Raw genomic sequence first — 25,038 nt, forward strand, 5'->3', positions numbered from 1 at the left:
ATCGGAAGTGGAAGTGGTGTCATAAAAATGTCCATGCTTGCTGCTCCACGTCGAAAACAAAAGTTATCAGCAGATCCAAGAGGAAATAATTGGAGTAAAGGTAATGTCAACAAAGAATATGGGACATCGATTCATACATATATGTACGACGTGTATCAGTTTAAGTATCACAGGAAAATATCTGATGTCATGATGTATGCTACGGGATATCCGGATGTTTTTGAAAAACACGTGTTTTCTGTCAGAAGTTTCCATAAGCCTGCAAGTTAATTAATCAGACGAACACTTTTCTCTGCATTTTGGTAGCCATATGCATCAATATGTTCCGTCCAGTAAGGAAGGTTGCAACATTGTGTTGATATATAGATATCCAGTTTTCGCCTGTTTGTCTTGTGATAACACAAATCAGGGACGTATACGTCCCTGCACAAATACATCTACAAATATTTCATGCGACGGACTAAACAAAATTAACAAAAAAATGAAAAAGGTGAAGTCAGAATGAACTTGGCTAATTTTAGTGACATACCCATACTCCAGTTTGTGTATTATACGCAACATCACACACACACACCCTCCCCGACTATCAATAAGCATTAGTATTTAAAATCTTGATGTAATGGTAAGCTGGTTTTGTCCAACCAGATAATTTGATCGAAAAAGAGTAAGCGAGAGAGAGAGAAGAAAAACCACTCCTATATTTATAATAGGTCATAGTCCGTTTATCTGCATTGGCAGATTTCAAACATGTCAACTTCTAACATTTAGGATTAGGAAAAAACGAAAGCAAACAAACAAGAAATCACATCAAATAAACAATTTCTACATCTAGTTTCAATGTTTAAGTTTCTTTGTCAGAAAAAATAGATGATTAATGCCTGTACAATCTGTATTTTACATGGTTGGTTTTCATTTTGAACCCTTGGAATGCTCAAATTAGCTAAAGAAAAAAAATTAGTTCAAAGGAAAATTTGGAGCTCTGTGACTAAGAAAAATAAAGGTATCAGAATAAAGACAAATAATAAATCAAGTTTTTTGAGACATTACTATTTATATATATATATGTGTGTGTACCAGTAATTTTTAAAAAGTTACTTCCAAGACCAAGACAATATGTGTGTTTTGACCCACTTAAATCAAAAATGAGTGATGTGTACAATTTTGTTTAATGTACTGAAATGGGATCTTTAATGTTTTATCATAATTGATTTGAATCAATTGTTGATGGTCTCTATGCAGTGATAATTAAAGACATTAGATTTTACGTATTTTTCATTATCTGTTGTATTAGATGGGTCTAAGTTTGGTCAGAAGATGCTTGAAAAGTTTGGTTGGTCAAATGGAAAAGGACTTGGAGCTAATGAAGATGGAAATGTTGAGCATGTGAAAATTTCTTTGAAAAATGACACCAGAGGTACAGTAGACATATTGAGCATATATTATTTCAGGACTAGCTTGCTGTTCTTTGAATCCCCTTCATCAGTGGTTCATTATCTGCTCTTCATTAGTCATTTATCCATCCTTGAGTGGAAAAAAACCCAGCTTCTCCGAGGATAGAAATTGTGAAAAAAGAATTGTTACTTATCTCACTAGAATTCATCCGTTCATTTAATTTTAGAAATAAATACATTAATTAAATATTTGAAATCTACATATTGTGTATTTAGTTGGTGTTGGATTTCCGAGGAGTACAATAGCTTCTGATCAACTTTGTAATTTGCAGGTGTTGGATGCTCCAAGAATCATGCAGATAATTGGATAGCTCACCAGGATGATTTTAATGACTTGTTGTCAAGTCTGAATCAAAATGGTTCTGACAAGGACAATAATGATGAGGACAGTTCTGACAAGGTCACAGGGTTGGAGAAGAAATCTAAAGCCTCACGAAGCAGAGTCCAGTAAGTGTGTATTTTACAATCCTGTTTTAGGACTGGTAGTCTTATAAAGAAGAGTGAGTGTGGAAACTAGTTAAGGTCAGAGATATATAAAATCTAGTGTATTGTTGTAGATTGTAGTTATTCAGGTGATCTACAGAAATTGATTATATTTATGAGGGGACTGGCAGAGAAACCAATTTTATGATTCGTTAACAGTTTATCTATACGTATGCATATATGATGCATTTAAAACATACATGTTTATTAAAGTACATAAAAGATATATGTTTCTATCGTTTGCCTTTCAGCTACCAAAAATTCACTAAAGGGAAAGATTTGTCATCAAAATCTCAGGAAGATATGGCTTGTATATTTGGAAGGCGTAAAATTAAACAGGACACATCATCTGAGGTAAGGGAGAAATTGAAGTCCCTACCATTCATTAGCTTTTTTCGATAGGTATACCCCCCCAATGAAATCTATCTCCAAAATTCAAGGGTTCCATTGTCAATACAGAAATTTTCTGTCTCTATGGACTATGTGATGACTAATTTCGAAGGCAGTATGCATCAGGACTGAATTGATATCAGTCTTTAATATATGTCATGTCAATTAGTTGATTTTCTTCCCTTTGCCTTTGTGACACAAAGATCAAAAGTGGTAAATGAATGTCTGTTTGTTTTTTATCAAAGAGATCAAAGGTGTGCAGAATTCTGTAACGTTAACCTTCATCACCCACTGGGTGGCATACACTGAGTCTACAATCTACTTCTCTTGGTATATTACAAGGATGCAGAATAGATGTGTATTAAGAGTGAAACCCTAAAAGTTTTGAGATTATTAAAAATAGTAAACATATGTATGTACCCAGTGAATCAATTATATTTCCTATGGTAAACAATACCCCAGTATTTGATGATATACTCTCCTGAAAACAATTACTTTGCTACCTGTGTAAAGTTCTTGTTGATAACTTTGGTCAATATGTTATAGTCGAACTGTGTCACTGGTTCTTAATTGAGCCTTTCTCTGAGTTCAATCAGGGGTCATCAAATGACCTTTTTATTTCTGACATTTTGTTTAAATTCTGTAGGATGATGGAAGTTCCTCAGATTCTGAGAATAAGATGGAACATGGAGTTATCACTGTAAGGAGTACTGATAGTGTACAGGATTACTTTGCCAAGAAAATGGCAGAAAAAAAGGCTGCACTGAAATCTCCAATCACTGAGAACCTGTCTCCTCCTGAGGTACATTCTGATACTGAAATACCCAACAACCAGGGTGAAGAAAAGAAATCTAAGAAAAAGAAAGTGAGATTCAGTTTAGGTGAAGAGGAGGATGTCGGTGTTGATATGTCAAAAACAAAGAAAAAGAAGAAGAAAAAGAAGAGTAAAGAAAATGGGGAAAACAGGGATGAAACAATAAGTGACTGTACCGCAGATTTAGATCAGGTTCAAAGTTCTGAAAACTGTGATATCAATGATGGTAAGAGGAAAAGAAAACATTTGTCAGAGTCAGAAGTTGACGTGGAAGTTGAAGTTGTAAAGAGTAAAAAACAAAAGAAAAGTAAAAGACAGAAATATACAGATAATGGAAACAATATGGACACAGATGGAGCTAATTCTAATTCCTTAGATATTTTTGAGCATGTGGAAAGTGAAACCAAGATATCAATAGAAAATCCGGAGAAACTTTTATCCAAGAGCAAGGGTGATTCTGATGATGACCACAAGTCAAAGAAAGTAAAGAAAAATAAAAAGGTAAAGATCGATGTGTGCGAAGTTGATAGAGAGAACAATCCCGGAATAGACAATTCAAATATTGAGCTTGTGAAATCAAAGAAGAAGAAAAAGAAAAGGAAACACAAGTCCATCATTGATTGATGCGAGTCCAGGTTTACCAAAGGAATTTATTCACACAATGCACTGAAAAATTTATGTCGCAGAATTTTTTTTTTCTGTCTTATTTTTTATTTTAGGACAATATATATATGATATTTTTAGAAACACGATATGAAGATATGAAGTACTAAAATTGTGTCAGATTTGTTCAGTGGTTTTTGAAAATTTGACAGACATCTATTGGAAAATGAAGAATATTAATATTTTATAAGATAGAATTTCTCGATATGAAAAATAAATTCTGTTTATAATAAAAATAAATATTTTGAAATTTCAAAGTTAATGCTTTTGTTTTATTAGGCTAAACACTGTCAGTCTGAAGAAGAAAATTCACAGCAAGTGCAGACAGGTTCTAGAAATAGTGATATTCTCATCGAAAAAGAGTCCTTGGGAGAGAAAACATTTGATTCTACAGAGAGTCCACCTGTTCAGGAATCGGTGAAATTTGAAAGAGACATACCCATATCCAGCAGCATTCAACGCAAATTGGAAAGAATTAGAAAAGCTAGGATGAAATACACACAGATGCAGATGTCAAGTGAAAGTAAGGAACCATCAAAATCTGAAACAAAGGTACAAAAAAATAGGTGCACAAAGCACAAGTCTCAGAAAACACAAAATCCTAGTGACGGCCAAAAAGCTCTGGAATCTAAAACTATTTCGTCAAAGAAAAGACAGCCGAAAACCAAAAATAATAAGAAAGCCCAGACAGCAAAATCACGATCTAGGAAGTCAAGTGACAACAGAAAGATGTCGAAATTGAAAAGGACATCTGGAGAATGTTATAACCAACCATCTAAACTTCATAAAGAAGTGGTTGAGCAATCTGAAACGATTGTTACAGCTTTTCCAGGATCAAACTGTATTGAATTGACAGGTTATGGAGAAGGTTGTGGGAAGGATCTGACAGACCAAATTGTTAAAAAATAATAGTAGCAAAGAAAAAAGCTTTAAAAATTGAAAAAATAGACTAGAACTGGTTTTGGTCAAAATTCATACAAAAGGAAGAAAAGGTTTTAGCTTTGGGGTGGATGTATTGCTGTTATGAACTGTTCCAAAGTAATGAATAGCTGCAAGCTAAGTGATAGAAATGATTCAGTCCAGTTGGTCAATGTTTGATAGAGAGCATAGTGAAATATGTGAACATTTTAGATTCCTTCTGTATGAAAAACTTTCAATTTTTAAAATTTTTTCTTTCTTCCTTTTTTAAAAAGTACTATGACAAAAAGTCTGAAGTTAGAGCTTTGTGTGGAAAAGGAATGGAAAATATTCTGACTTTGGAATACATTGTGAGCTTTTCATGAAATTAATCATTCTAGGTTATAATAAAGAAATTGACTCAGATTTCAAAAATGTTCTTTTCAATACCCAGATCTGGTAGAATCAAACACTATTCATGGATGGAAAGGTCTTCAGGTGCCTTATTATATTTGTGAATTTCATTACTCCAGGATCTCACTTTTCCCCCTTGGGAGGGGGTAAGTTTAATATAGTTTTTACAGGAAAGTTGGAATTTTGAGAACAAAGTTTACTTTCCATTGGAAAAAAACTTGGTAAGAATTATTAAGTGTAGGATGACAGTGTTGATGGTTTGCATATTGACATTGACTGACTCCCAATGGCTTAAACATATCACATTAGTCTTACTATCATCAATGTTGCAATTTCCTCTTAGTGACACTCAAAAGCTACTTACCCTGTAACTGTTATATTCATTATTGCTTACCTCAGGTGACTGTGAAGCTGCTAAACCTCTTTTTTTTTTCAAAGTTCACATTTAAGTTCCCCTGGGTACCTCGTACTTACTTGATTTTATGACTGATCAGAAAAACAAAATGGCTGACAGGTATTTTTGATTTTGAAGATAAAACTTCGCTATGACTTTCTCATGAGCAGTTGATGGATTTTAGACTTTGTATGTAGATCCCCATTTATCCTTTATATTGAACTCCTCTGATTTTTGGACTGATAAGAAAAATAATGGGCAACCATCTTGGATTTGCCAGTTTAAGATTATTATTGCTAGTTCTTAACAGGAATGTTCAAATTTCATATGATTATCAGAAAAAATAAGAGGAGAGATTAAAGAACAAAGAAGGGAAAAGATTCAACTTTTGTTGATGGTCAATTCAATAAATTCATATGGCATATTCATAGATTTCCTTGGGGCTCAAATTTTGAGGTTTTCAAAAAACTATTTTGCTGGTGTTTGTTGGATACAGCATACTTCAGTCTGAATTATAAAATTTTATCAACCGACTCCAAATTAATACAAGGGTCATCTGACTATAAAGACCACTTCCTTGGAGCATTTGGTCATTGAAAAGAAGTTGTTTAAACATTTTAACATATTTGACCTCTGACTTTGAAAGCAGGTCAAGGTCATTTATATCAATATACTTGATAGCCCTTCATCCCATCATGCTACAGGCCGAATATCACCATTGTGGGCCATTTGATATTGAGAAGAAGTCATTTGAATGGAAAGTTTGTGCTCGGTGGACATTGTACGGCGATGGAGAAAACACGGTCAGATGACCTAAAAATGTAATTCCTAAATACTGAAAATGATTTCCTCCCCTTCTAAATTCATATTTCAATCTTTCAAAATAAGTATACTCTATATTTGTTCAGAAGTGGGATAAGGATGTGGGCTTATTACAGGGCATTGATCTACCTTTTATTATCCATTTCCTCTGAATCAGCTATAGGTGTGTGTTAGCATATTACTAGGCATGGACTTGCTGGAAACTTTTTGTACTATTTTTGTATTAGTATTTCATTTTCTTGGTAGTGATAGCTTTGACATTGATCATCATTTGAATCTTGTCATGGAAGGATGTGAAGTTCCCTACAGACTCTGTAAGCTGTGCACACTTATATTTCTTATTTAAGGATGTACTTTTCTGAGAAGTAAATAATTCCAGTATTAAGCTTCTTTTCTGGTTATGAATTTGTGGAAGATAAAATTTTAGAAAGCAATTTTAAAGCAAAAATTCAGTACTTCTTGTTCCGATAGAAGTTTCAGAATGTGTGAAACAGGAAGCATTCATTTTCTCAGAAATAGTCTTTTTTCCTGAGAAAATGACTTTCTTTGTTATTTCTATAGCAACTTTTCTAAACATAAATTTTGTCTTTCATAAAAATGTCATAGTGTAATATTTAGATGTTCAGAAAAAAAAAATTTGAAAATGCCCAAATTTTCATTTTTGGAAGTACAACTATAGACAACAAAGGGTATGAAAACACAACATATTATGTCGGAATTAATTTTACATTACTTTCTGCTTATGGTTAAACATAATAGAAGAACATCCTCAACATCTTCAATAGAAACATAGAGCGGAAATAATAAACAGATACAATTTGTGCTTAAACTTACTTTATTTGGTCGATCTGTCTAACATTGTGCCCAACAAGATATGTTGCTAAATTACACAAACACAACAATAGCCTCCATCTAAACCAGTGTAAATATATTATTCTGAAAGGATGTTAACATACAACTGTTGTCCAATGGTTATAGTTATGTAAATAACGGCCATGCATCTGTTGTTCTGAAAATAATGAAAACAGATAATTGTCACCCTGAGGTGACACTTTACAACCGAAAGAAATTTTTCAATACTGTAAAGTCATGTATTTTCATGGGGTTAACCTCTGTTGTTTTACCAAAAAAAAAGCTATTTTGTGGACATTTGAGTTTTGGTGAAAATAGTTCAATAAAAAAAATCTATTTATGATAACTTATTAAAGTTTGTGGTCGTTTAAATTTGTTGATTAAGAGTTACTAACAAATCCAGCAAAAATAAAATCCCACGAATATTAATGACTTTACAGTAAGACTATGCTGTACACTTGATCAATTCTCAAAATCCACAAATAATCTTGTGAATGATTGAATAAAAATCATGGCTTCTATCTAAATTATCAAATGTACCATCATTCTCAGTAACACTGCCATCTGTGTTGACAGAAATAGCTGATAATAATTTCATGGATGATAAATACAGTTTTGAACAACTGAAACATAAACTGGTCTGGTCAAAATACTGTTCCAAGTCAAACACAGAATCCTGAACTATGACCTGTGTTGAAATCATGATTATTTCCCAAAATGTAAAATCTTTGTGAAGAGTTGATTAAAACAGCACTAACTTTTATGGACATCGATAAAACCTTGAGTTTGTGTTTATCACATAAATCTACAGTATCACAGTATCCTGGTACTTACAACTATGTAACAATGACAGATTGAAGACGAACATCGACAGATTGAAGACGGACAACAACATAGTTACAACAAAACATCAACACATATTCACAATGCAAAGGTCTGAAACATCTTAACTAGTTATTGATTCCTAAGATTGAAAATGTACAAATTTATTGTATCATTATTTGAATTCACAATCAACATATTTATAATTAACACTAGTCCTGTATGTATCAATTTTCATTTTCAAATATGAAATCTAATTACAAAGTACGTATCTATTGTATTACCACCTACCAAGTTAAGACTGTATGATTACACAAGAAAGAAGGACAGGGGAAAATCTCACCATGAAGATTAATTTTATAAAAAGCCCAGGGGCCAATAATCATTCACGCAAAGTCGGGGAATGGGCTTATTACAGGACACGATAGTAAAACAGTATTTGTTGGTTATACTACAAAACAGCTGTAGATTTATTGCTAACACAGTACCTACACTTAATGAGGTAAGTGAGCCAGAAGTCTGACCACTCATTACAGGTAAAAGTGATGACAGTGGAAAACACAGTTTCAAAATGTACAATAAAAAACAAGATAATGGTGAATTCATTCAGATTATAAAAAATCACCGTCTTGGTTATTGACCACTTCAAATTTTCTTTTGATATATTTTTACTAAGGTGTTTTGCCATCAAAGGAAAAAATGTTAACTTTTTTACTGACATTGACCCCGACTAAAAAGCTATATATATATATAATATATATACATGTATAATATATAGGTACTGGTCACAATCTACCATATTGTGGGATAACGTATCCCTGTATAGTATTCAGCTTGTGACAAATGACTGAGTTCTTCAATTTATTTCTTGCTGCAAAGCAAATAAATATTGCTATCTAAAGTGTAGTTTCATATAATAGAACACATATCAGAATAAAAAACAAATTATAACATATACACACACATGTACTATTATTTAATTATATTTATGATAAATTCTTGGAAGGAAAATGCAGCAGTGACAAAAATGGCATACATCAATCAAATAAATTGAGAAAAAACTTAATAAAGCACCATATATTTATTGATGACTACAATTGATTTAAAACTCCAACTTCCAAACAAACATTGTAACTGAGTGGAGTATAAGATTTATTTCATCACGTCCATAATTTGGAAGATTTAGGAAGAAAACACCTTTGACCAAGTATAGCATATGCATTGTCAAGACAAGAATGGGTGAATATTGAATTTTAATTGTGAGATTCATCATCCATGCATGTAATTTTTGTATTTTTTAAAAAAAGTTTTTGTTTTATTTCCTCATAAAAAATAGTTGATATCATATAAATGCAGGTGTCAGTATCATATATTTCAGCCCTTCACTGGGACATTCGAGATGCTACTGTACCTAACCTACAGTAAGCACTGGTAGCCAACACTTTACCACTGACTCAAAGTCAGGGGGTGGGCTTATTACAGGATCACAGTTATTAGTATTTCTACTCAAATAACAAACAGATATAAGCAGGCTTATTACCAGTTTAGGGGGTATTACTGGAGAAAACAGAGAGAAATTAATCATTACTTGAACTTTGGCATAATTAGAATAATGAGTATTTTTTTGAAAAACTTGACATTGAAAACTCAAATTTAAAGAAACATATTTTAGTCATTCAAATTGTGTCGCATTTCATTTCATCCCTTTGGTTGAAAATATGACTAATCTAGGAAAAGAATATCCTAGTCTTATTCATAGATACAGAACAAATACAGGTAGATGAGTTTTATCCTGCCCCTTTCAAATAGGTAAAGAAAATCTGCAAACTTAAAGCAGAAAGATTTTTTCGCGTTTTAAAAGAAAGGCAAGTTGACGAGAAATGGTACATTTTGAAAAATAATTAATATTGAATTTAATGATCCATTTGGGAAAAAAATCATTTTGACAGTACAATGAAAGTGTTTTGATGTAGAGAGTAGATTAAGGAGGAAATGGATTCACAAACATCTATATAACACTCCTGTAATGATCTATTGAATGACATTTGGCACCACATAGTTCAATGTTGACAGCGAAGACAGATAAACAGGATGTTGACTTTACAGGTAAATCAATAAAATGGAACTAAGTTGTCATTACCGACCACACCTAGCCTGGAAATCACTTAATACTGAAACTGAAACAGTTTTATCTTTGTATGGTGAAGTTATTGTACAGTCTATGTAAACAACAGGACAATCGACACACTACAAACCTGTAACGAGTCAATTATTGACCATTTTACTTAAACAGGAAATCAAGTGCCATTATCATTCCACAGAACAGAACTACATGTCATGGAGATATTAATAGCTTACATACAATTCTTGATTTAAACTTCGACAACTTCAAAGCCATTACCTTTATTGTTTTTCATAACTATTTCTTTTTCTTTTTGCATGAGAAAACATTTTCTATTTAAATTTGCTGCAGAGAACTCTAATATTGCAAAAAATTTACTTGTACAGAAAGCAAAAGGTGATTTTCAGAATGCATAAAGATTACCCAGTAATATATTATTATTTCTGCAATAAATATTAATAAAAAATATTCAACATTTTAAATTTCAAAAAGACAAAATTTTTATTAGATTATAAAAACCATCTCGGGAATATATACCAGATATCCAGATGCATTTTAATATATATTTTCCCTTTATTTCTTCAGTATAATCAATATCTTCAAAGTATAAATGAAAAAATAATTTTTACAAATATTCAATATTTTACTTTAATTAGCAGCCTGAGAAATTTAGAGGTTACTTCAACACTGATGTTTGTTGGTTAGACAGTGCCCAACAACAGGTAGAGACTGAAACCCGTAAATCAACCAATCAAGAAGTTTTAAGATAATAATTTCATGTAAGTTATAAAGGTCCTGGGACTATGTACATGTATTGGAAAAAGAGGTTTTTATGTTAAATATTGAAGTTTTGCTCAATCATGCCTTAACTTTACTTAATTAAATATATTCTATATGTTAATATACCAGAAATGTAAAATTTAGAGGGAATGACTAGATTTATATATCAACACCTGTATTACATCATGTAGAAAAAGAAAGAGAGGTTATCTGAAAACTAAAGTAGCAAATAATATTCAATTATGTAGAAAATATGACAATACTGTAAAAAGCATTAATGAAATGGAGTGAATCATGAATTCTATAGAAGAAATTGTCAGATTGTCGAGAAAAAAATATCTAGATTAAAATTAGTGTTAACCAGCAAGCAATGTATTTCTCATGTAAGTACCCAATCTTTTCCATGTGGAAAGCTCAAATAAAAATAAATATATATCGCTGTGAGAATCAATAACTCAAATACCTGGTACACTACATTAAAGTTGGTATCATACATCACACAAGACAAAGCGTATATTAAAAAACATGATGCACCCACAGCTGGAAGTCTAAATAAAACAAAATATTTTATAGGATCACAAAATATGTTTTAAATGTTCTGGCAATATTTTTGTTAAATATAATAATCACAGCATTGTCAAAGTTAGATGATTCCACAATTGTTTTAAATTAGAATGACATTACTGGAAGTCACTACCACAACAATTCAAAACAGGACAACCAAATTGAACTTGTTTGTAATATTACTGAATAGCTATAGATATGGGCTTATTAACAAGCATCGGGTTATTGGTGGATACAAATCTTAACTATCACGCAGAATGTTTTGAGGCAAAACCTTGGACAGAACATTTTTCTCTAGCATTGTTTTGCAAGAAGAAAGAAAATAGATAAGTTGAGTTTCATATAAATGGAATTTAGTCTATGCCAAGAATTTATTCATATGACATTCGACTGAAATAAAAAAACAAACATGAAATGTAGATCAAGTTATTTCGAATGAAATTGTGTTTTTGTTCAAAATGATAATGGTAGAAATACATATGTGTGAAGATTTGTCTTGTGATCAAGAGTTTTAAAAAAGATAAATATGAAATACTTCATTGTAAATTTCAGTCAATCAGGCAATCAGATAAGCAATGATATAATGGTAATCGCATATTGTTACACATAATGTGAATTGTTTGTTCTCTGGCAAGAAAGTACATCATGAGCATTAAGCAGTGTGAAATTTGATGCTGATATTCTGATAACTGACTCACTGTAGAGACTTGGAGTTGGTGTGCTTGAATGATCCAAATTTTGGCTACAAAAGATTCAATAAGGTTTAAAACTAATTCTAAACATAAAACTATGGTCTTTCTTGAACAAATCATGTTTTGGAACAGTTCATTGTATTTTTTTACTCACTGCCGAGGCTTGTTACATATACAGTATAATGAATGCCTCCAGTGTTTAGAAAAAAATGCCCTCTCCTGACAAATACATTCATTTTTAAAACAAGTGATATTTGGTAAATAGTTAACATCAAAATTTCACATTGTTTAATTTTATGAAATGAACATTTTTTTAACATGTAATCTCAAGTTATGAATTTCATTGTTTTTGTATTTACATATATACAAACAAACAATAGATTATCAATGTAATAACTTTAATCTGGTCCCCGACAATGCAACATGTCATTTACTTTATTGTTTACAAAGAAAAAGGAGCTCAAAATGATAATTGAACATATACACTTCAAAAAATTGAAAAAAAAAAAAAAAAGAAAAAAAAAAGATACAAATTCTTTTGCACTGCATAGGAAATAAACATTTTGATATCAAACAATGCCACTAAAACACACATTAACAAACATTTTGATACCAAACAATGCCACTAAAACACACATTAACAAACATTTGAACTTAAAAGCAGAATATCAGCACTTTAACACTTACAGCGTTGGAATGTGTTTTTAAAACATACATTCACTTCCAGATAACTGGCCAATAAGTTAAGTACAGACACCACAAACAAAGTAAACCGCATTCTTGCCATCAGACTTAAAAATCTTATAAAGAATTTTTCATCTAACATATGAATTACTGTATTTTTTTTCATTTTGTTGACAAATAAATTAAAAAGATAATCTTGACAGTAAACATCCAGTATCGTATTCCTAGTGTTGTAGAGTTTTCCCCAGACATTACATAAATCTATTTATATATGTGTGTAACCATTTGATGGTCATTTCATGTTCCAATTTGGATCCAAAATTGATGCAATACATTTAATCTTAACACAATGAAATAGATTGACTAGCTGTACCCTACACACACACTGGGTACCATAAATTACAAGTTCTGTTTAGTCAGGAAATAGACTACAGCCTCTACCTATTTCCTACAATAATTACGTATTGTATATATATGCTATGTTTACAAACAAAATCATAAACAATTGGTACAAATCTCGAGGTCTGAATCTCATTAAATAATACACAATAGAAAATTTTGGAAGATTGTGGCTGAGGACACTTTGGCCTTCAAAAATTATTTTCTAAATGAATGAATTGTGAAAGGAAATCCCGAGCTGAAAATTTTCCAAAGATTCTCAGTGACCCATGATGTAATGCTTTAATTATAAAACTCTACATTATTGAATCAGGATCACTTCTTTGAAATCTTAAATTTTAACATATATTTATATGAACTATAAAGTTTGCAATATGATAAATCTCTACAAGTATTGGTCAAAGATTGCACAAAAATTGCCTCTTGTTCAAGGGCAAAAAACGTAAGTCAAGACTTTCCAATCTTCCAGAATATGTTCTGTTGTTGTCCACCAAATGGCATTTTACAGATGTTCCTAGCCATAAGGAAATTCTATTCACTTAATAAGCCAATACAGATAAGACCCAAGCAGGAAGCAAATCGCAAGAGTAGAATTTCTGAAGCCTCCATAAGTACTAGTAACATATTACCGGTATCTTTCTTTCAAAATCACAAAAAAAAAGTTAACACAAATCTTCAACACAGGTGTCATGGTAAATCCAATCCAGCTATTACAAATACTGACGAAAACGAGAATAGACAGTTCCAATTATTTTTCTTAGTCTAATTTTTTACCCCAAGTCAAACTCGAGGAGGGACAGGGGGTAAATTTGGTCTGCTGGGTACAGGGGGATGGTTAGGGGGAGGAGCAGTTGGGGTTAAAGAGGGGCGGGCAGGAACTGGTGGCAAGTTTCCTGGTTCAGCTATCACTGGGGGTCTAGAGGGGACAGGGGGTAAACTTGTGGGAGGTGCTATGTCTACAGCAGGTCTAGGAGGAGGGGGAGGAGGAAGGCTTGGTGGTAAACTACAAGGGGGAGGGACATCAAAGTCTGCATCTTCATATTGCACATTATTGTCAAAGGGATTGTCAGCAAAAGAGTCTTCCCTTGGGGGTGGGGGAGGAGCTTCTTGTGGGGGAGGGGGCACAGACCCCAACTCCGGGGGTGGTATAGATGGAGGCTGGAAATCTGGACATGGTGGGGATTCCTCTGTGAAATCAGTTTGAAATGGGTCAGTAGAATAGTTTGTCTCCCTTTGCAGTGAGAAATCTTCTACGGGTGGAGTACTGTATGGTTGTTGTGGTAATAGTGGCGCCTTGTTGTTTCGGAATTGTGAAGGAATGTTACTTGTATCAAATGGGTCTACCTCCGTCGACATGGGTTTTTCTGGTGATAATGGTTTGTCCAGTAAGGAGAAGCCAGACGGACTGCTGAAGGGATTTTGTCCCAGTGGAGCGGGCTGAACCCCATTCTGTTGCTGAGTTGGTAAGATGGGTGCTGGTGCTGCCCTTTCCCCAGGGACAGGAACATCCCCATTCTCTACAGCACAACTCTGACGAGGGACAGGACGAGGCCGTGTCTGAGGCTGAGCAGCTTGACCGTTTGATGCCTCAGAAATTGGATTGTCCCCTTTCCGTGGTGGTCTATTCGGAATGTCATTGGCAGCAATATTACCAGAACTGCGGGCTCTGGGGACTGGCTTAGGAGGGTCCAATGGTGCAGGACCTGTAGGGTCCAGAGACTTGTGCAAGTCTGTTTCACTTGTTCTACTGCGTGGTATAGGGGGCGCAGGTTGTGGCTGTCCACCTGTAATTATTACTATTTTGTCACCGTTTGTCCAGATCATTTTGTGTTTTATCTTGGGAAAATATATGTACACATACAAGGAATTTTGATATTAGATCAGTTGGAGCAATACAATCAATAAAAATCAAATAATAGAATCAAGAAGTTCGGAATTTTTAAAGTGTTACTTGTTTAGTACACTTTGTTAAGATAAATTAAAAAATCTCATTGGAGTAAGGCAAGGTTCTCAATTACAGCCTGTAGTTTTCATGCAAATTTTGATTTAAATTCTAAAAGTAAAATTGCCATAATAAAATAAACAGATCATAACCAAATAATACACTGACCTGCACATAATAATTATACAACTAATTACCAACTTACAGACATATACTCTGATAAAGAGTAAATGAGCAGAGGTGAAACTATGACAGAATGATGACCAATGGTAAAACTGTGAAATAGCTAAGCATTAAAAAAGGAAACAGGAATTTTCAAATAAGAAATGTTCATCTTTACTGATGATTTAACATGTTTTTGGCTTATATCCCACAAAATCTACTACTAATGATTTGAAATAAATGAAAGACAGTTTTTGTAGAAAACTGAGGATTTAACATATTTTGGGTTTATATTCCACAAATTTTCTATTCATGATTTGAGATAAAATGAAGAAAAGGGTTTTGTAGAAAACTGAAGATTTAACACGTTTTGACTTATATTCTATAAAACCTTCTAATAATGATTAGAGATAAAATGAAAGACAGTTTTTGAAGAAAACTGGAGCTTTAACATGTTTTTAGCTTATATTTGACAAAATTTTCTATTAATGATTTGAAATAAATGAACGATGGTTTTCGTAGAAAGTTCTAAAAATGTTTAAATTTACCTGGTTTGATGGGGGAGGGTAGAAGAGTAGGATTACCACCTGACATCAGCTGTTCTATCAATGCTTCAGCCTCCCCTGCATTAGCAGCATGAGTATGATGTTGGACATTGGTGGGAAGACCGATCCGAGATATCTAAGGATTAAAACAGAAAAAATTATTAAATATCATATCAAAAGTAGAAAGCATTATTTCATTTTCACCAGATTAGATAAAAATTCTATGAGGAATGAATCTACTAAAATGCTGACAATTTTCTGAAACTAGAAATGGTGACTTTGACCTTGACAACAACCCTAAAACCAAATGCCAACAAACTTCTTCATTGGTAAATCTGTGAAGTCTAAAAATCCTCTGTACTTACTATGTTGGTCAGATTTTATATGATATTTACATTATTTATAGAATTGGGTTCACATAAGAATGTCATAATACCTGAAATACAGGTATTTTAGGTTGAATTAGACAAGTTGTCCGAATTTGTTCATCTATCAATTATTAGTTTTATTAGAAATTATTCAAAAAGTTTGTTGTATTATCTGACAGACACCGGTCAGAGCAGAGAGGGTTCACTTGATCATCACAAAATTTTCAGTCAAAAAATTGTGTGATGATCAAATAATCAAGTTTTTCTTAAACCTGATTTATATTGGGAAGATTAATCAAAATAAAGAATTGAATTTGTTTTTTGTTTGGTTTTGTTATTTCCTTGAACCTGTATTAGGAGACCACCTGTCATATGTGACCATTTTTATTGCCTCACTTCGGAGGTCACATGACAGGTTTTACTGTTATCTACCATGAAGATGTCTACCTTGGTGGCTTTCTTGTTCGATTTGATTTGGTTGATGGTCCGTGACCCTAGTGGCTGTCGTACTGGATGTGACTTTTTAGGTGACTGGTCTGTAAAACAAAAGGTTGGTCATTTACATTTAAGTCTATATATAGAAGATATCTAACGTCTCCCATGAGCTATGTAAATTTCATGAGTATGACAATATTTATAAAATACAGAGATATATCTAATGGAGAAGAACCATTACATTTTTTATAACACTTAAAGGGAAAAAAGGTAAAAACCAATCCAACTTAAATGAAACATGAAACAGTGTCAAAAAGGTTTGAGAAATATTAGTGTTTTTTACATGGTATTCTATCATTTTACACTGTTGTCTGGTATTTGATAAATTTGTATATTTCACTGGCAAAATTGTAATAAACATCTGTTGCAACATCTATAACAAAGGACACAAAGTCAGTTGGTGGGCTTATTGCTAGATCATGAAATCATATTGTTGTAAGTATATTGCTAGTAGACACCAGTATATGGATGGGCTTATTACCAAGCATGGGCTTATCACTGGTTAAATATGGTAAGTGTGCAAACCAGCACACGATGTCTCAACGCTGTAAAAACAATCTTGACTGTATCATCGAATATGGAGAGGTTACTAATTACGAGGCTATATTTTTGAAGGGCTTCTTTTGTTTATTGTAGACAAATTGTTTCATTAACATTTTAAATTGGGCATTTAATGAGAAACTAACATTCAAATATTACTACTGACCACCAAAGACTTTGTTAAAGCTTGTCAGAAAGTGAAATAAGATTTATAGGTCTGTCATTATTTTATGAACAAATAACCAGGGTACATCTGGTCAAACAATCAATTAATAACAATATAAATCTGAATTGTGAAAGTGAGACACAAACGCCGTGAGTAACCTGTAACTTACTGTAAATGTACATATTTTAGTGGTAAGATTATCTTAGCATTTTTCAAGCTGAAAGTATTGCACTGAAATATGAATGCACTAATTGCAGTTTTTGTGTATTGTTAATATACCATTTACTATGGATGTGTTAAATTATTATTGCACTAATTTACCATTAACTGATAATTCCCTAACATTTCATTGTGCTAAATTAGGTATGTTTACAGTATCCTTCAATGAATATCTGAAGTAAAGTTATAAAGAATGTCTCCTACTGGTGGATGTCTGGTTGTTGACTACAGTGACTGATGCAGGAGCTGTTCCAGGTTTGGGAAAACCTCCAGCGGGTCGCTGTGGTGGTGGAGGTTTGGTAGGTGGGGCAGACGGTCTCTGTGGTGGTACCTTTCTTTTCGTCTGAAAATAAAAACCAAGGGCCATCAGAGACGGGTTATGCTCCCCAATTTGGACAAAATTTAAGAATGAAAAATAACAAAAGGGATTTTTGTGCAATGCCCTCCAACTCATTGCGATCTGTCTACCTATAAAGTTTCATCTTACTACTTCTTATAGTTATAGTGTACTGCTCCAGACAAGATTTAAGTATGAAAAAATAACAAAGGGCACTAACTCCTAAATTATGCAAAAGAGTAATGGTTCTGGTGCACTGCACTTCTCCTTGTTGAGATCTATCTACCTATGAAAATTTATGTTGATACCACTTATAGTTTTTGTGTTATGCTCCAGACAAAATTATGACCGACAGAATAATGGATGGCCAGACCCATTGAAATACAAATTAAATAAGAGTTTTGGGACATGTATAAGGGATGTATCATGACATAATGTAGGAGGATTGCTTTGGTACATACACCTGACAATGTTATTTATTATTGACCTGTTTTCAGATGCATAAAAAATTGATTAATCTTAGAAGGTGATGTTTCCTTAAAGTCAGCAGCTGAAGAAAATATCAACTTTGATGATTGATAAATCCTTGTATTTATCTGAAATAGATGAATGATTGTTTGATCATATGACAACAATCTGCACTTCTGGTAGGCAAAACAATCATAGCACAAGTCACAGGTAGGCAAAACAATCATAGCACAAGTCACAGGTAGGCAAAACAATCATAGCACAAGTCACAGGATTGTTATATGAGATGCCTGACAGGATTTTGGACTGCACAGAACCTGCATAACATTGCCATACTTTATGATAAAGTCATGTTATTAAGCAGAATATGAACAGATGGTCAGAAAAGGGAATTCACACTCTCCCCTCCTTCTTTGTCTCCTCTAAAGCCTCAAAATGGTGATTATAAACACCTGCTTAGATTTTTTCTATTGCTTTTCAGACTGACAGATGGGAAATCAATAAGGAATATATATTTACGTCAGGCGAACGTGACTCTCGGACTTTGATTTCAGTTTCTGGTACTATAAGGTTGCTTGGTTCTGTGGAACGTGTAGGCACTCCCATCGGCTTTGGCCTCTCTGGGGCAGGAGGGCGTGTTGGTGCATCCAGCAAGCCATCATCTGATAGGGCAGGACTGTTTCTGCCTATTGATAATAAAAAAAATCAGTTTATAAAGACTTTTAATCTAAAAGCAGAATGGAAAGATGTTAGTGTTTTTAACTCTTATTCACAGCTTTATTGCAACAAAATGCCTAACTCTGGTGTAGTTTGAAATTAACTGAAATCAATATTAAATTTTCATCTAGTGACTTTTTAAAATCAACTAAAAATCACATTAAATCTAAACTGGGTGGTTTTTTTTAATGAAAGAAAAATTATATGAAATTTAAATATGATTTATTTCAAAATATACTGAAATTAAAATCAAATTGAAATCATATATTCACAGAGTTTTAAAACATTATTTTTATATCACATAGAAACTTGATCACAAAGCAGTTGTAATATTACATATCATAACTGTGTATTTAGAAGTTTTAAACTAAACCAGCTTCACAGTTAGAACATCTATCGGGGAGTTAGCTCCTGATAGAGTGGGTAGGATCAGGACATTACCAGAGCCTGTCGGGGAGTTAGCACCTGATAGAGTGGGTAGGATCAGGACATTACCAGAACCTGTCGGGGAGTTAGCTCCTGACAGAGTGGGTAGGATCAGGACATTACCAGAGCCTGCCGGGGAGTTAGCTCCTGATAGAGTGGGTAGGATCAGGACATTACCAGAACCTGTCGGGGAGTTAGCTCCTGATAGAGTGGGTAGGATCAGGACATTACCAGAGCCTGTCGGGCAGTTAGCTCCTGATAGAGTGGGTAGGATCAGGACATTACCAGAAGCTGTCAGGGAGTTAGCTCCTGTCAGAGTGGGTAGTATCAGGACATTACCAGAGCCTGTCGGGGAGTTAGCTCCTGATAGAGTGGGTAGGATCAGGACATTACCAGAAGCTGTCAGGGAGTTAGCTCCTGTCAGAGTGGGTAGTATCAGGACATTACCAGAAGCTGTCAGGGGGTTAGCTCCTGACAAGAGTTGGCAAGATCAGGACATTACCAGAGCCTATCGGGGAGTTAGCTCCTGATAGAGTGGGTAGGATTAGGACATTACCAGAGCCTGTCGGGGAGTTAGCTCCTGACAGAGTGGGTAGGATCAGGACATTACCAGAGCCTGTCGGGGAGTTAGCTCCTAATAGAGTGGGTAGGATCAGGACATTACCAGAGCCTGTCGGGGAGTTAGCTCCTGATAGAGTGGGTAGGATCAGGACATTACCAGAGCCTGTCGGGGAGTTAGCTCCTGACAGAGTGGGTAGGATCAGGACATTACCAGAGCCTGTCGGGGAGTTAGCTCCTGATAGAGTGGGTAGGATTGGCACAGCTAGAGCTGCTTCCTTTGTGGTATCCTCTTCATCGTCTTCGTCTGTTCATGCACAAAAAGGCAGGAAATACAGGATACAATTATACAGAATACAGGAAAGTTACATTTCATCTAAATACTATTGAAAGATAAGGTTGCAAAACTCTTTTATAGAGAATCTTATGTGAGTAGCCATGCCATATATTATGTATCAAATGAATTTAGTAATTCTATATTACAGGAATCTTTGAGGAAGCATCATATCAAACTTCTTGACAAGTCTTATACATTTAGCAAGACACTACATGAGTTCAAGATTATCTGTTCCATGTGACTAAACATTCTTTAGAAAAAACTCGAAAATCCAATACCTTTCCCTTAAAGACAAAATTTCAAGATGAACCATAGACGTTAATGTATTTTCGCGTAATGTCATTTAGTTATGATGTCACAACTGTGTTTTAGTATGTATCTTACCATATTCATGAGCATTTTACATAGTGGAACACACCAGCTATCTGATAAAGACTATCTATACATTTTTTTTTTTTTATGTTTGACATATTTTTGAACTTTCAAAAATAAGCATAACAATAAGATTTGACATTCACATACTGTATATATATTAAAATTACATTTTAACACTTCTGTTTATAATCCCTGTTAAAAAGTATAGACTGCAATCACAATGATTACTACATTTGTTATCAGTGAAACAGAAACCTTCACAATAATTACTGAAGGAATGAAAATGTTATTATGATGAAGTCAGACGTGTATGAGAAAGTTTCTTCCTCACAAGGAATAGTTAAAGAAATCAGGAGATATTTATCTAACACATGAAAGATGGCAGACAGAGAGTCAAAGGTGCAAACAGAGTTTGAATAATACATGGTCAAAATCACAAGGCTCTAGAACAGTGGTCAGTCCCTTTGGACTGATTTGTGTTATTTTATTGAGAGTAAGCTTGAAAGATTAACGACATTACCAAACTGAAGACCTAACAAAAAAGAACAAAAAAATTTACAGCTGAAATGTTACAACACGACCCGCAAAACGATATTTTGTTTCAAGAATATCCATTCCAATACAAAATAATATTTCTATTCCAAGAATATCTATTCCTGATACCAAATGTCTTCCATCATTTCTCTCATGGTTTTGCCGCACATTGAATACAACATATACAGCTGTGTGAAAATTTTAATGAAAATCATTGCATTTCTCAAGTAAAATTTTCACAACTGGATTTCAACATTTCAATAACTTCCTATATTTGTTCTGTCAACAATTCTTACTTTAATCAACATGTGTTTAATGTTGTATCCCCTTACATTTTTTTTCATTTTAAAACAAATTTTGATGCATCAGAGTTTAATCTGTCATTCATAGTTTTAATATCCTAAAATCAAAATACCCAGGTTATAGTAAAACTGAAAAAAAATTAATGAAACCAACCTTCTGATTCGAAGTCCATCCCTGGAATATTAAAGTCTTCACCAAGGAGACTGTTTGTGGTGGTATTAAAGAGGGCGCCACTGTTTGATGCACACAGTGCCATTTCCTGTTCGATTTGGGACTGCCAGTTTACTGTCTTTAGTCTCACAGAAATTTGCTTTCCACCGATCTGAAATACAAGTACAATGTAAAACACAAGTATAGGACAAGTTTCCAGGGAGGGATGGTAGGATATGTATGTACATGTAAGAATTTCTATTTTAAGGGACATCAGTAAGGTTTGTTGACTTTGGGTAATTTAGAAAAAAAAAACAAATTTCAATGTAATTTTTTCTTTAAAAAAAAAAGCAGAGATTCAATTAGACAGTCGGTAAGTGGGAATATTTTGCTGACTAATCACTCCATAACACTGACTGACTCTATGCAAAAATTTGAAATTTCATTTTCAGAAGCACCTGGTGTAAGTTATAATTTAGAGATACCTGTTGCTGGTTATACTGCAGTGCTGCCAGGGCACTCTGTCCATATCTGAAGATGAGCCACATGTCTTCTTCCACAAACCGCACCAGAATTATGTCTCCTAGTTCAGTAAACGTCTCTACAACTGTGTCTACCATGTCATCGTCAAACTCTCCATCTGCCGTAGATACAATAATTGTGCCGTCAGAGGGGCCCTGTTGACTTATGACCTCTCGGAACACCTCAGATTTCTTCTCTTCTTTGACCTCCAGGACATCTACATCCAACAGTGCTAATACAGGTCTGAGGAAGGTAAAAGTACTTTATTTGCAGCAACTCAAATGCAATCTTGACCAACATAAGAATACATGTATAAGCATGAAATACCCCTACTGAGTGTAAAATCATTGATTTTCATTGGGCTAAAATTTTTGGTTTTACAAAGACAAATATGATTTTGTGCACATTTAACAAATAAATCTTGCTCACAAATTCTGCTAGCACATATCTATGTCCATTTGCAACCACCATTTTTATGGACATGTGAATTTGTGGATAAGGAGTTATCAAATATTCAACAAAAAGAGAGATTCATGGGCCTTAACAGTCACCTGATTAATCTGAACTTAAATAACAAAGAGCTATAGTTCTGTAAGTTGCATTAAATCAGCCCCGTGCTTCAACTTCTCTAAGATCTTATTGATTCAAAGCTGCTTACAAAGTTTCATCAAAATTTGCTGCTATTTACTGAAGTTATCCTGTTCACAAGGTCCAAAAGTTTAAAAAATGTTAAGGGCCATAACTCTTTTAATTATGAATGTGTCAGTGCCTTTGTTAAAAACATCCCAAATCTTACTGACATGTCTGCGTACCAAGTTTCATCCAAATTGGTTTATAATTACTCAATTTATCATTATCACAAGGCCTAAGGTAAGAAAACTGCAAAGGGCCATAATTATGTTTATTACTGCTGCATTGATCCCAACTGATATTGATATTAGGCTGAGTACAAAGCTTCATTAAAATCAGTTCATTATGACCTATGGTCAGGTGACCTAATAAAACCCTTTTTAAGGAGTTTCTGTGTAAATCTTTCCTTTGTTCACATTTTGTCCTAGTTTTGAACTGAATTTTTGATTATGTTAGTATCTTTTTAATGTCTTTTAAAAGAGTTCATGGACACATGAATATGTGGATCAAGAGTAGTAACAAAAATCCATGAAAATTAATCTCTCATGAAAATTAATGATTTTACAATACATAAGACAGAAAAAGCAACTCACCTGTGATCTGAAGTGCGTAGTTCTGCTCTGTCGTACAAGAGTAACCTCCCTTGATCCCACTTCTCTTCTGGTTCCAATACTGTCAACGAAACAATGATTACATTTAAGACAGATTTATAAGTGTTTAGTGAAACTATTACTCATGCTTTGTATTGATCATTTGCACTTTAAAACAGCTAGGATAAATAAATTTCCAAAAAATAAAACAAGACTTTTTCACAAAAAAATGTTTGAACCAGCAAAATACTTTGAATCCTGACACTATACACAAATCAAATCAACTGGAAATTTTGAAAGGAGTTCAAACAATCCTCAAAATTAACAATAATTATGTACTTTCAATGCCCATTTCTCAGTTTACGACAAATTAACTTACACTGGCAGTTGTTTGGACTGAGGGCTTTACAACAACTTAACTTACACTGGAGGTTGTTTGGTATGAGGGGTTTACGACAACTTAACTTACACTGGTGGTTGTTTGGACTGAGGGGTTTACGACAACTTAACTTACACTGGCGATTGTTTGGACTGAGGGGTTTACGACAACTTAACTTACACTGGTGGTTGTTTGGACTGAGGGGTTTACGACAACTTAACTTACACTGGCGATTGTTTGGACTGAGGGGTTTACAACAACTTAACTTACACTGGTGGTTGTTTGGACTGAGGGGTTTACAACAACTTAACTTACACTGGCGGTTGTTTGGACTGAGGGATTTACGACAACTTAACTTACACTGGAGGTTGTTTGGTATGTGGGGTTTGTGAAACTTATAACTTACACTGGGCATTATGCCTTATAAGGGGTTTCCGACGCCACAAGACACGGTCAGTCCATGCAGGTGTCCTGTGTTTTTCACTAGTATCATAATCATCACAGAACAGATCGTACTTATATGTTGGTGCAAAATCTGTTCTTCCTTCCTGAAATCCTGCAAATGCCTGTAACAGAAACAGTACATAGAATTTCTCGTGTATGATCAACCACTTACTATAGTATACATACACATATCAAAGTCAAACGAGGCCTTCTAGTCACCTTATGTTAATTTCTTTTCATTCAATTTGCAAGATATTTTACAACACATCATTCTGATTCCTCGGAGTCAAACTTCCTCGGGATGCCTCATGTATCCCTTTCTTACCTTTCCTTCCTTCCTCTGAATGTTAAGTTGGTCAAACTCCATGAGGGCACCCCAGTTATGATCCTCAACAAGTTTTTTCACTTCCTCATTAGCCAGATCTATCCTGTAGTTAAAATCTCCACACCAGAATAGATAGTCATGTGATGAAATTGTCTTTCCCTGCAATGGTCACAAATACAAAACATTGTCATTAATTTGTCCCAGAAATCTTCAAAAACTGTCTAATCTGACCTCAGAACAATTAAATAACCTGTCTAAACTGA

General features: G+C 33.9%; 2 protein-coding genes across 2 annotated transcripts in view; one reads left to right on the forward strand and one right to left on the reverse strand.

Annotated features, from left to right (window-relative positions):
* Positions 1-27: 27 nt before the first annotated feature.
* Positions 28-5,274, forward strand: LOC132558762 (PIN2/TERF1-interacting telomerase inhibitor 1-like). Its single transcript, XM_060223361.1, has 6 exons — positions 28-100; positions 1,292-1,414; positions 1,724-1,898; positions 2,186-2,288; positions 2,971-3,639; positions 4,081-5,274. The coding sequence occupies exons 1-6, from the start codon at positions 28-30 to the stop codon at positions 4,708-4,710; spliced, it is 1,773 nt and encodes a 590-aa protein (XP_060079344.1). The 3' UTR covers positions 4,711-5,274.
* Positions 5,275-10,178: 4,904 nt separating this feature from the next.
* Positions 10,179-25,038, reverse strand: part of LOC132558750 (synaptojanin-1-like) — a 31,071-nt gene continuing 16,211 nt past the window's right edge. Inside the window, exons 15-26 of the mRNA XM_060223345.1 lie at positions 24,776-24,934; positions 24,413-24,572; positions 23,631-23,709; positions 22,371-22,650; positions 21,889-22,057; positions 21,419-21,430; positions 20,401-20,493; positions 19,005-19,171; positions 17,885-18,023; positions 16,708-16,796; positions 15,896-16,028; positions 10,179-15,027 (exon numbers count right to left, since the gene is read on the reverse strand). Of these exons, the coding sequence (XP_060079328.1) occupies positions 14,024-15,027; positions 15,896-16,028; positions 16,708-16,796; positions 17,885-18,023; positions 19,005-19,171; positions 20,401-20,493; positions 21,419-21,430; positions 21,889-22,057; positions 22,371-22,650; positions 23,631-23,709; positions 24,413-24,572; positions 24,776-24,934 (2,484 nt within the window). The 3' untranslated portion in view covers positions 10,179-14,023. The remainder of the gene's footprint in view (positions 15,028-15,895; positions 16,029-16,707; positions 16,797-17,884; positions 18,024-19,004; positions 19,172-20,400; positions 20,494-21,418; positions 21,431-21,888; positions 22,058-22,370; positions 22,651-23,630; positions 23,710-24,412; positions 24,573-24,775; positions 24,935-25,038) is intronic.

Source organism: Ylistrum balloti, unplaced genomic scaffold (genome assembly GCF_031769215.1).
Source record: "Ylistrum balloti isolate Yb309-2 unplaced genomic scaffold, AGI_CSIRO_Ybal_v1 Utg370822, whole genome shotgun sequence".
NCBI classification, from domain to species: domain Eukaryota; kingdom Metazoa; phylum Mollusca; class Bivalvia; order Pectinida; family Pectinidae; genus Ylistrum; species Ylistrum balloti.

What these genes read in the sequence shown, in the direction of transcription:
- LOC132558762 (XM_060223361.1), top strand. Translation starts at nt 28, where the DNA reads ATGTCCATGCTTGCTGCTCCACGTCGAAAACAAAAGTTATCAGCAGAT. An exon ending in GCCTCACGAAGCAGAGTCCA is followed by an intron (nt 1,899 to 2,185) that starts GTAAGTGTGTAT and finishes TTTGCCTTTCAG; the next exon opens with CTACCAAAAATTCACTAAAG. An exon ending in AAGTAAAGAAAAATAAAAAG is followed by an intron (nt 3,640 to 4,080) that starts GTAAAGATCGAT and finishes TTGTTTTATTAG; the next exon opens with GCTAAACACTGTCAGTCTGA.